This window comes from Sebastes umbrosus, chromosome 18 (genome assembly GCF_015220745.1).
Source record: "Sebastes umbrosus isolate fSebUmb1 chromosome 18, fSebUmb1.pri, whole genome shotgun sequence".
Taxonomy (NCBI): domain Eukaryota; kingdom Metazoa; phylum Chordata; class Actinopteri; order Perciformes; family Sebastidae; genus Sebastes; species Sebastes umbrosus.
In genome coordinates, this window is record NC_051286.1 from 9,671,294 (window position 1) to 9,684,356 (window position 13,063).

Sequence of the window (13,063 nt, forward strand, 5' to 3'; positions counted from 1 at the left end):
CACAAAAAGTGTCTGCAGAGTAACTTCAGGACGCCGCTTTGCTTTTTCAACACTCTTCTCTCCACGCTGCAGTGAGATGACTTTTCTTTGGTTAGTGTTTGTTGTTCAATCAGTGAGCTGAATTGTCTTCAGACTGCTCCAAAATACTTCCAGCTGAAGAATGAAGATGAACTTATATTCACATGCCAAATCTAAATGGAGTAAATACGGCTGTTTTTGGGGATGGATGCTTTGAATTAATGAAATGAATGAAAAGAAACAGCTTCACAAGGTTTTATCTCACTGTGGTTTGGCGAAAACCTCCAATATTGCTTGAAAAAACAATCTCAAGGTCCATTTAGTAGTTTCTCTGGAGCTTTAATCATTTCACAATCTTCCTCAGAAGATGACGTTTGCTCAGTTTTTTACGGCAACTAGCTGAAAACATAATGCCTCCGGCCACGCCTGTCGCCGCCGTGGATGCATTATGTTTTCGGGTTGTCGGTCCGTACCATTCTTGTGAGCGCGGTATCTCATGAACGCCTGAAGGGAATTTCTTCAAATTTGGCACAAACGTCCACTTGGACTCAAAGATCAAGTGATTAGATTTTGGTGGCCAAAGGTCACTGTGACCTCACGTCCGTCCCATTCTCGTGAAAGTGATATCTCGGGAACGCCATGAGCTAATTTCTTCATATTTGGCACAAACATCTTTAACTTGGACTCAAGGATGAACTGATTAGAATTTGGTGGTCAAAGGTCACTGTGACCTCACAAAACACATTTTTGGCCATAACTCAAGAATTCATATTCTAATTATGACAATTTCACACAAACGTCTAACAGGATAAAATGATGAAGTGATGAAATTTTGGACGTGATGGATGTAAACTGCAACTTCACTGGTTGGAGGAGGCATACAACCACAAGGTGGTAATTCTAGTTTTGAAATAAATTACATTTTCTCTGAGCATTTTAAGAACTTCTCACCCGCTTAAAAGCTGAAGTTCAGATTTCATACTTGACCTCGGAAACCTCGGAAGCTGTCAAGGATTTGATATGGTTGATTTGTAGTAAAATATAGCCTAACCTAAGTTACTAACCTGAAGTATTCATTAATGGCTAATATGGATTTCATAAACTGCTGGTATGCATCAACGTTATATAAGCTGCCTTCAGTTGCTCTTGTTGACCTTTTCTGGCTAAACTCCTTTCCACAGTACCGGATAATTCAGGTGTAGATTATACAGGATTTACTGGGTTTAAGGGAGATTCAAGTAGTCAGGATGTAGTCAAAATGAAAACATGGATCAGCTTCCAGGTGACTTTAAGACTAAAAAAGGTAAAATTCCTGAACAGAAACGGAGCTGCAGACGATATAACGGCACTCCTCACATAGTTTGACTATTTTTAGAAAAGTTTAAACCTGGAAGTTGCTTTGATTCGGGTCCAGAGGTTTCTGTGAGTGAGTGTGTGTGCGTGCGTGTGTGTGTGGTCTCCCGGTAGGAAGGCAGTGATTACAGTGGCTTCAGAAGGGGCAATTTACTTTTCATAACAACCTTCACAGACGCACACCAAACATACACAATTTAATCAACACCAATCACACTGCAGCAGTCAGTTAGTAAATGATAGACCTCACACACAAACACACACTCTCACACACACACACACACACACACACACAGAGCCACTTCCTCTGTAATTGGTCTGTTTATCCTTGCTCTACTATTTCATGACTGTAGTCTCGACATAATGCAAGCGTCTCTCACAAACACTCACACACACACACACTTTGATTAATGGTGTGTGTCCAGGCAGACTGGTTGGGGGGGGCGGGGCAGTGCTCATGTGGTGGATATAATGCAGCGTGTGTTTACATAGTTTAGATGTGGTCGATATTACATGCAGAACATTAAGAATATGAACAATATTTATTGAAACAATTGCTTTGATTCAAAAGGAAAGGTAGTCGTTCCAAAATGAATGTTTTGTTTATCTCTGTGGAAGATATCTCATTTTTGGTTCCCACTTATAACGAGGCTTGTGAGCCATTAGTAAAACGACGTTGATATCACTGCTGACTGCTGAAAAAGCATTTGATTGGTAGATATGTTAGCGTTGTGTGGACTGGGAGGCAGTTTTCAAAGAGTGGAACAAACTGGAGTAGAAGCTCAGCATGAAGATCTTTGTCTATGTTTATGGAGGGCCCCAGGATGCAGAGCAACACCCTTTATAGTCTGTGCCGATACCCGCACTTTAGTTTAGCAAGTAGTCACGTGGTTATTTATAATGTTGTAATTGTCTTCATTGATTTCCTTTGTGCATGGATTGGATGTAGCTATACTGTCAGTCATCAGGGCTGTAACATCCTTCTCACTTTGTTAACAGGACAGAGCATCCCAGCAGTTATTTGGTTAACTACCATTTAAATCCTGATTGAGAGAGTTGGGGATATATTTACTTTTTGGGCCACTTGCTGGTAGTATTTCCATAAGGCATAACCCTTATATACTATATTTCCATATGGTTGAGATACATGCGCTATAAAGTTCAAATGTGACCTTGGTGACATGATGGAGGTTTGATATTTGTGCATCTTACCACTATGGTGGCTGTCTTCTTTCAGTCCTCCCCTGCAGGATTTAAAACTGACCTGCAGACAAAAAAAAGATCTAAAAATGTCCAAATCTTTATGTAGACCCACTCTTAAGTAACAGAAAGTTAGTAGTCGCTAAAGGCATAAAGCTGTACCTGCTTTACAATAAAAGCCTTACATAAGTCGGCAGGTAGAAAGCTTTAAAAGAAGCTTAAAGGATGGGTTCACATTTTTAAAACAGTACTGACATGTCCATATGTAATTTGGAAGACCTTTAGAGTTAATAGAAGAGACCCCTTTAGCTATTTTATTTATTTATTTAATCTTTTATTAGGTTATAATTCTGTTTATATTCTGTTTTCTAAAGCGTCTACTACTGATGATATACTGTAACTTGCTATATATTGTCGTACATTTTCCACTTAAAAAAACCAGAAAAACATTTGTGCGACAGGCACAGTTTGTATTCTGGTTGTCATAGTAACAGCTGGGATGTCATTGTAGTGTAGCTGTGGCTGAGCTACTGGTGCGGTCCTGTTTTAATTGTAGTCTGTTTTGTCTCTTAGAGTAGATCTAGTGTTGTCGTAGCAGCAGTAGTTGTTGTGCGGTTGTTGTTGTTTTGTTTGGTTCTGGGTGTTCCTGCAGATTGCATTTACGCAAGAGGGCTGTCCACACACACATACACACAAATACACACTATGATGCAGACATACGTTTGTACAAGTCTGACTTAGAGCTTACTTATTTTGGAGTTGCCTCTTTTGTCCGAATATTTTTTCATGATGTGGGAAACCTTGGTAGCTCTCTCTCTTTCTTTGTTTCTGTCTTTCTCCCCACCCAGTCACCCAGCCCTGCAGTGTGTGTGTATATATATATATATATATATATGTGTGTGTGTGTGTGTGGGTAGCCATGATGTGGTTTTCATTCTTGACTGGGTTCCAGCGACCACAGGTTCCTCTGTGGTCTTCCCCTTTCCCCTTTTTATCCCTCCTTCATTCCTTCCCTCCCTTTTCTCATCCCTCCCTCTTTTTTTTTTTTACTCCAGTCTGGTTTCAGAGGCAGACGGAGGGAACACAACACTAGAGGACATTCGCTCTATTTCCCCCTGAGGCTGTTACAGACACATCTTAGAGGTTTCATCCTCACTCACAGTTTGTCCTTCCTGTCCATCTCTCTTTTCAGCCAATGAGGAAAGACCCGGAGGTTGTCACGGTAACCCTGAAGAAGCACAACGGCATGGGCCTCAGCATCGTTGCTGCCAAGGTAGGAAATACCACCTGGAAGTGTGTTAATGCGCGTCTGTCTGTGTGTGTGTGTGTGTGTGTTAAATCCGAACTAAAGCAGATCTGAGACTGTCTGAGCTTTTCAAGAAACTTTTTTTGTAAGAAAACTTCTCTTTCAAGGCAGAAGTCATATATTTTTCAAACGTTTTCTGAAGCAGAAGTGTGAGAGATTGGCACGAATTTGACAGGATATCCCAAAATAACTTTATATCTTGGCTGTCGAGACGGAGTGCGTTGGATTTTTGTGTATGAGTGTGTGTTTGAGGCTGAGCGACACAGTGCTGGCAGAATAAGGCTGCTGTTTTAAATAGACTCCTTTCATTGTTGAGTCTGACAGCAGCGCAGAGACTAAACAGTGACACGGCAAAGAAAGCTCTGGTTGACTCCTGGACAAAAAACGCTCTGTATTTAGTTTGCTGTTAGAGGGGAGTGGGTGTGAAGGGTGGGACTATGTATCACTGTCTGTCCATGTTGTTTATTCATTCACACACCTCTGGTGTAGTGACAAAACCTGGGGAAATTATACAAAATCACCACTGTGTTTTAACGTTAACAGAGAATGCACAGATTCCCCAAAAGGGCAGCTATGGTATCAGGAAAAATGAATTAAGATTCATGCATTTCCCCCATGATAGCTGCAATCTTGGCAAACATACACAACTATGTTTACAGTGAAAAACGTAACTTTTTTTTTGCCATATTGGATTGGATCAACCGAAAGTTTTAAAGGACCAGAGAAGGACAGGAGATTAGAGTAGGATGAATTAGGATGGATGTCTTTTTAGAGGTTTCCCTCCGCCCAAATCACCCCAAAATTAAAACAAAATAATGATTATTTGTGTCTAAAACGATGACCGATGTGCACAATGACGGCATCTACTGGATAAAATCAACATCACTGCACACAGATTGCCGTTCTGTAGACTGCAAACTCTGTAATGTCAGCTTCATTTTTTGCAACTAATGTCCCAAGCAGTTTGTCAGACCAACAGTCTAAAACACAAAAATACTGTTTCAGCTTTACATTAAACTTTATTCCCACCTAGGGGACATTAGTCTTGCAGCCGGGTGAAACAGAGAACAAAACAAACTCTGAAAGCCACCATTCAAATTTACATAAAACAATGTCCACCAAGTGAGAGAGTAACGCAAAACCTGGATAGAACCAGCTGTCATCATCCAACCCAATCATGGGTGATTAAAACAAACATCCCCATCATCACCCTCAAATTTTATATGAAAGACTGATCATCAGCTGACTCATCGTAAGCATTTAGCAGCTTGATGGCACCACGAAGGATAAATGAATCATCATTACTCTCGTTCTTCCATAACATTCATAAAAGCTCCACTTGCCAGTGCAGACCACCTGGTGTTACATTTGTGTTTTACATTCTTTAGCGTCACAAATGTGCATGGTATGGACCTCAGAGCCACCACGATGTCCCATATCACTTGGATTTAAATTTAAAACGGCAAAGAAACAAGCAGCACAGTTGGATGTCCACTTTGACTTACAAATTTCCCGTGGGGGAAGCCGTGCACTCACAAGCTGGAAGGTTTACGTAATTCTGTGCTGAGGCCTTAGATGGTCCCTCACTGTAAAGTATTTTATATTTTTTGCACTGTTTTGTTGTATATTGCAGTTTTTTTTATCAGCTTGCATTGATTTTCACAATATTTTATACACATTTTATTGCCTACCCTCAAAGACTACTCTTATTTTGCACATTTTCAGTAAAGATTTTATTGAATTTGAAGTTCTTTCTCTAGCAATTGTTTTGTATTGGCTCAGAAAGGTTACATGTTTTAAAACTTTGTTGTCACTCTTCTGTAGAATACTCTCACGAAACCTAAATTGGTTGTTTATAGCACAATAACATCTTTTTAAATGTGATGAGGAAGTGAATAATCAGTGTAGTGTATGTAATGTATATAAATATGTAATTTCCCACAGCTGTAAACTGCTGGAAAAGCTTTAAAAGTGCTTGAAAAGTGCTTGAATTTGACTTAGGAAAAGATGTAGGAACCTTGATCTTATCATGTAGAGGTCTATTCTGCTTCCTCCCGCTCTTTATCAACGAACAGATAGATTTGGGTGTTACGTTTTGTTGCTAAGGTTCGTTACCGGCCAGCGTATGTGAGGCTGATGCACCGTCTCAATGTGTTGCATCCTGTTTTTGTGCTTCGCTGCTACTTTTTTAATGATGAAATGGATTAAGTGCGTGAGGCAGACCGATAGTATTTGTTCCCTGTGCGAAATATAAGGGCTCTTTCTCTCTTTCTTTAGAGTAGAGTGAGTTTCCTGCTGAAGGCGCGAGCTTTCCTGTGTGGCTATGTGTGTGTGTGTGTGTGTGTGTGTGTGTGTGTGTGTGTGTGTGGGAAGGAAGGATGTACTGAGGAAACCTCCTTGTTCTGTTTATTTTCAAAGCTGTGTGGACGAATGAGGAGGCAGAGCAGTGTGTGTGGGATGGGAAAGGCAGGTAGAGAGAATTTTGTGAAACAGCTGCTTGAGTTCTCGGTAAACTGGGCTGAGCTCTGTCCTGTTATATAACTCAGCGTGTGCGTGTGTGAGTGAGTGTGTGTGTGTGTGTGTGTGTGATATTTGCCTGGTGGAGCTGCAGTGGAGCTCCACCTCACTCTGACCAGCCGGCGTCCCAGCCGACACTTCACCTCTGGATCGCCACCTGGATTCTTAACAAACCCTGCAATTAGGAACTCGTGGAGGACTTTACTGGAATTTCTGCAGCTTTTTTTAAACTCGTTTTTATAGGAGTTTTTCCACTAAACTTTTTTTTTTAAAATGACCTGCACTAAACTTCCACTACTTTTTGCCACACACGTAGGAATTCACATTACTTTTTTTATCCCACGTTCCCAGCCGTAAATAGTGATTTTACACGTAGACGTTCAGCTGAATGGATTACTCCCAGCCGGTGTAATTGAGAGCTTTTGAACTTGTCGGTGCACGTTAGCAGGTTGAAGCGCTCTGTGGGATAAAAGGAGGTGTGTGTGCATTTATGTATGTGTCCCAGTCTGGACGTCCCAGAGTGAACTGGTCTGGACGACGCTGACGAGCGGCTGCAACATGTGGTTTTCTGTGGTGGGCAGGAAAGACCAGGTAACAGGGCTTTATAAACAGACTTATCGTACATTTTCTTCTCATTTCTAGACGTTTCTTTGGTGTTATCTTTGAAGGAGCTAAATTTAAAAAGTGATTTGGAATGTGGGTGTGCACATGCCAGCCAGATAAAGAGTTTGTTCTGTTCCCTCATTTCTTGATAAACCAGATTCCTTTGTATCTTCTTCATCTTGTGATTCTCCTCCTCTTTGTTGCCGGGGCTCCTTAATACGCTGACTTTATTCAAAACGCAGCGGTCCAGGGTGGAAAGTGAATATTGAACACACTGTGAATGACAGCAATGTAACCACACTGTGGGTTTATCGTGCACCCTCCAGTGTGATGGCCTTCTGGTTTGTCACTCGTCTCTGTTTGCTTTCAGGGCCGCTCTGCTAATGTTTAAGCTAAGGTACACACATGAGACACAGATGGTAAAAACACACATGTTTTTGGAGCAATGTGCTCAGTAACGTTAAGCTATTTAATGACACGTTATTGATACCATCTTTTTAATAATCAGACGTCATCTGGTCATTGTTTTTCCCTTTAATGTGACTTTAATCTAATGCAGAAATATGCATTAATAGTATTTTATATATATCAGTGTGCGTATTCTGGGTTTAGAGTAACAGTAAACATTTTAGGCAACATCTGACTGCTCTTTTTATGATGAAACTAGTGTTTGCAGAGTACTTCAGTATTAACCCACAGTAGTAAATCCAGTTTGTCAAGCAGGTGTTGCAGTGATTGATCTGTAGCTTCATTAAACACGACAAACACTTCATGCATTATATTCATGTTGTGTAAGTCTCTCCCTGTGGAACAAATGAGTGGAGGAATTTGCTGCGAGTTAGAATAGATTTCTATCCTTAAAAACACTTTATCAGTCAAACGCACATGTGTGTGTGTTTAATGGTATTGTATTGCTCAGCTCCCAGCTGTCCAGAGGAAAGTAGGGAGTTGGCAAAACTCCTCCTCCTGCTCCTGTATTGGTATGTTTACTCATGTATCTATCTATCGCTGTAAAGAACAGAACATTCCCTCTGAAGCTAAATTTGCAGTATCTAGGTTTCTCAGAGATATGAAAACGTTTCATACAGGAGAGAACTTCATACCAAACTCCATTCAACAATCCTGCAGTTTAATTCTGCTTTGGTTCTTGGCAAACACTCACCTGATTGAGCTGGACTTAAAAGATATATGATTTATACAGTATATGCAATGCCGCAAGAAGCACTAAATTGAGTAAAATTACTATTCCAACAATTCCTTTCACCAAAAAACACCTTGGAGGAAATTAGTGCAAAGTGTGGAATTGCTGAAATTCTGAAAGCAGTTTTGTTTGATTTATGCAGTCAGCGCTAAAATGGGAATCAAAGTCTGAACTGAGGTAGATAGACATGAATGACTTTGGAAAGTTGCTCTGTTTGCTTCCACAGTGTGTTTGAAGTATTGGTTGTATGTGTTTTTGTTTGTTAGCGGACTGAATTGAACTAGAAGTGGAACAATAGTATGAGAGACTTACCCCCTGTGAGGCCTGAAACAATGAGAGGATGTACCGCACACACACACTCACATGCACTCGCTTTCCTGTAAAGCTGCGGCCAGGAGGTGTTTACAAGGTGTGTGGAAGAGAACAGTTGTACATCTTGGCGCTCATTTTAACAGACTTTTTTAATCTTGTGGTAGAATCACAATTTGGCAGGATTGTGTGGAAAAATGGAGACATACTTGCAGGAAAAGTGAGTTATCGCCTTCTTCTGTGCTCACTAGCTGAACCAATTGCGGTCTTTAGACAGCAACTTCCATGTCGTCCAAAATTTCATGTCACTGGTTGCTGATTTTGTCATGATGAAAAGGAAAAAGGTTACTTGGTTTGTTATTGTTTGTGGTCAGCTCTGCAGTCTGAACGGCTACTGAGGTTATCAGAGGACTGGTACTTTGATGAAACTGCAATTGAATCCTGGAGTTCCCTCAGCAGATCCCGGTGTTTCCCAACACATAGACGATACCCAATGATATAAATTATATCCCCACAGATAGTGGATTTTTTTAAGTGATACTGCTAACAATATTTGGGAGTTCAGATAACGATATATCTGCTGAAAGTATGTTTGTTTTGTTTTTTTCTTTCTAAATAATTGGGACCAAAATATATACTGAGCGGGACATTTTACAGTTAAAAAAAATCAACTTGCTCTCTGGTGAACAAACTATATAATGGGAAATGTTTTTTATTCAATAACAATACAAACAACACTACTAATAATACGAATAACCTTAAATGCCTTTAATTAAACTGAAAGACATGTGTTACAGCTGAGAACGAACAAATGCCTGGCTGAGTCCTCCCCAAGTCATGGCATGAAAGCATCTGCCCATCCACACAGGTGTTGTCGGGCTGATCAGACATCTTCTCAGGTTGAAGCTGGGTGCAGTTATGAACTGCAGATTATTTAAGGATTTAAATGTTCTAACAACTAAATTGAAATAGGAGAATGAAGGATTGGAGATGTCAATCACCCACAGTCTGTACATGTTCACAGAGTCCTGAGAAGATGTCTAATCCCCTAAAATGAAAATAACCGTGTGTGTGTGTGCAGGGCCTTTGAACACCTCTAGCTTCTAACGTGCCTCTTTATGGATAAGTGGTTTATAACCACAGAGAGCAGGTTGACACGTATTAACGTTGTAATCTCGGTGCGTCGCCAGCCTGCATTAGTGGTAGTTTCTTGTTTCTGTGGATCTGCTGCAGAGGTCAGTTGTCTCAGCGTGAGTCAGCCGCAGAAATGTCACATCACTCTGACTCTGCTGTCCACACAGAAACACTCAAAGACCTGTTGTATAATTCACATTTTTCAGAATTCTGGTTCATTTATTTACATGGTCTATGTCTCAGGAAGAGAGACTGTGTTCAAGAGGAAATTCAGGTGTTTTGATGATATCAATTAATCAAAAATGTGCTTTGTCTCTGTTTTATATCAGAATAACATCATTCAAGTCCTACTTGTTTTTCTCAGTACAACCTTTTCTACTTGCTTTTTCTGTAGCGGTGGTCGGTGAGCTTTGTTGAAGAGAGTGAAAGACACTTTATGCAGCCATTGATCTCTTTAGTTCTTTTACAGGCTCGTGCTCAGAGGGGGATTTAGAGCGAGCAGCCAACAAGTCTTACCTCAGGAAATTGGTAGAATTGTGTCCACGCCGAAGTTATATCCAAATATAATTCAAGCGTAACCACTTCAAGATTTGAGCAGAGAGCATAAAGGTCTGATAGTACGTGTATCCTGACATGAGAGGAGGTGAATGAATTCGTTATTAAAAGTCATGGAGCCAAGCATTTGGTGGGGAGATTGTTTAAAGCAGCAGACTCCTTCAGGCCATTCCTTCTCTTAATACAGACCTGGCTGCTTTAAGGTGCGCTTGATTTGTTGTGTCAGGGTGCTTTCAAAGAACCAAAGCTGTCCATTAAAACACAGTAAATCAAACAGTAAAGCTGTCCCTCAGGTATTCCAGCTACTCTAATAGATTTCTTTCTATAAACAGAGGCATGTGCACACTAACATTGATGTTTTGTAAATCTTTTTAAAAAAAAGGTGCGTTTTTATGTTGATTAGTTGACAAGCAACACATCTGTTTTCACTCTGACCCTCAACCCGGTGTCAGCTGCTAGTTTTAAAGCTTCAATAACTCAACAAACCTGCCGTGTGTCTACATGTGCACACGTCTCAACATGTCTTTACAGTTTGCCTGCCTATACATTACCTTCTGTGCTTGCATGGCAGAAAGTCTGTACATGTTACAGTACATGTAGATAATTACATTTTTCTGTTATGACTATGTTAAGCTGTGTGTCTTTGCACCTTGCTGCTGCTAGTCAGGGTGATGGGCAGAAAGAAATGATCATCCATAACACTGTTTTGCCTGTAGTTTTGCTGGTAGCCTCCCCTCGCTTGAAATATCATGACAGCATCACACCTGGATACAGTAAAGAGCAGAGTATTTTTTTTATGTCAGAAGTTGGTGAAGCAGTGAGGAGGTCATGGACCACATTCATGCATCAACAGCATCTCTAATTGCAAAATCCAACACAAGACCAGATCTTCTTCTTTTTTTTCTTTTCTTTTTTTAAAGACAAGCTACCAAGAAAGTTGCTAGTCTAATATGGACAGAGTCCCATTTTTGAAATGTCATCTCTGGTTGTATTAGGTAAACAAGGTCCAAACCGAGTATATGGCTAGACTGTGTGTGGTCAGTCTGTGAATTTATGGCTAAATCGTTACACAAATAATCAGTGGTCATGTCTATAATGTTAAATACAGCGGTACATGTCCACCAGGTCCGGCGAGGACACTAGGGGACGCGCTGCTCCACTCAACTGGTTGTTCAAGCGGTGACGTATGCTTACGTGGAATGCACCTGATTGATCGTAAACTTTCTGTTATTCCGTCCAAACAATCCACCAAAATCTACTTCTGAAAACATTTTAGGCGAGAAATAGAAATAGATGCCGCTGCTGAATCTCGTTTCATTTTATTTCATTGCCTAGATTGACAGCTTGGTCCAAGTCTCGTGAGCCAGGCACGTAAATACAGACCCTCTCCAACTTGCCACAACACTCCCACCATGCACTGGGCGACTGCTTCTCCTCCTTTCCATAAGAAATGAATGGAAAGCGCTGAGACACCCTCTGTCACCGGATCTGCTCCCGACTTCAGGTCGAAGGCAGCAGCATCAAGAATAACTATATAGAAATAGCCAATTTTCTTGCTGATGGTCTCATTTACGTATATAGGTCATTTAGACGCATCATTATTAAATTGAGACTGTTTCATAACCAGTTAAAAGTTGCTCATAGTAACTTTGACTACTACTTTAGCTTTACAAACTCAGGTAAAATCAAACTGATGCAGCACACATGCACATGTGGCCCCTCTGAACCCCCTCTGGGACCCCTTTAACTTGCTAAAAGCCCCTCTGAACATCCTCAGGGGATTCAGGGAATTCCCACAAGTGTCTCTGGAGCCTGATTTGGCGCCCCAGTCCCCCATTCTGGATAAGTGCATGGAGCTGCTGTGGCTCCATCTGAAACAAGAGGCTCTTTAAAGTCTTCTGTAATGTACAACAGACATAAAACAGTCAGAATGATTCACTGTCCGTCTCTCATCTTAATGTCACTTGCAGGAAATTCGTGCCTGCATGAATCCAGCCTCATTACATGAACACGCACACAAAAACACAGAGAGCTGAGACATTGTGGGTCAAATAGTTTGAAGGCCTGCTGTCTCCGCTGTCCGTCTGTACTGGTGAAACTGGGACGCAGATCTGTGGATGATGGAGGACGTGACAAATGTATAATGTGTCTCTATTCACTCAATTCATAGTCCGTCTTTTACCCACTCTCAAAACACATTTGGCAGAAATATGTGCCCTAATGTGAAAGCTCAGGAATGCATTTGTTTCATTTACTCAATATGAAGGCAACACAAAGCTCATTGTGATTTTATAACAAACTGATCGGTTTGAACCTTTTTGAACCCAGATTTTTATGTCCCTGCATATTCAAAAGTTGTTTCCTGCAGCAGGAAAGCAAACAAACAAAAGTTCTCATGCAAAGAGCCAGTAATCTGCTGTGTGGATGATTAAAAACTATTGAGAAAACACAAATTAGCTGCTAATTATGGGACAGAGCAATGGAAGTAATTTAAAACAGGAAATGTTCAGAATCTCACCACAAGGTCCATTTAGTAGCTGTCCCGGAGGTTTTGATCATATCACATGATTGGCAATGTTGAATTTTCCATTTTATTTAAAGAAAAAGTGAATAAAGAACTTCATCTGATGATGAACATCATGTGATTTGATCCAAAGCTACAGAACAGCTACTAAACGGACCTTAAACCGAGATTTTTTTCTCAACTGCTGTTTCCAATTTCAAGATTAACCTTTTTTTTTACTTTTTAAAATATCTATATTTTTAAATACATTTTGAAAATAACAAAACAAAATTAATAACGCTCTGGAATATTTATTATTAGTTATGCATTATTTTTTATTATTATTACTGTTGTTGTTGTTGTT

General features: G+C 40.4%; 1 protein-coding gene across 1 annotated transcript in view; it reads left to right on the plus strand.

The window, feature by feature from the left end:
• Positions 1–13,063, plus strand: part of afdna (afadin, adherens junction formation factor a) — a 102,258-nt gene that overhangs the window by 61,429 nt on the left and 27,766 nt on the right. The window contains 1 exon segment of the mRNA XM_037751373.1: positions 3,764–3,844. Within this exon segment, the coding sequence (XP_037607301.1) occupies positions 3,764–3,844 (81 nt within the window).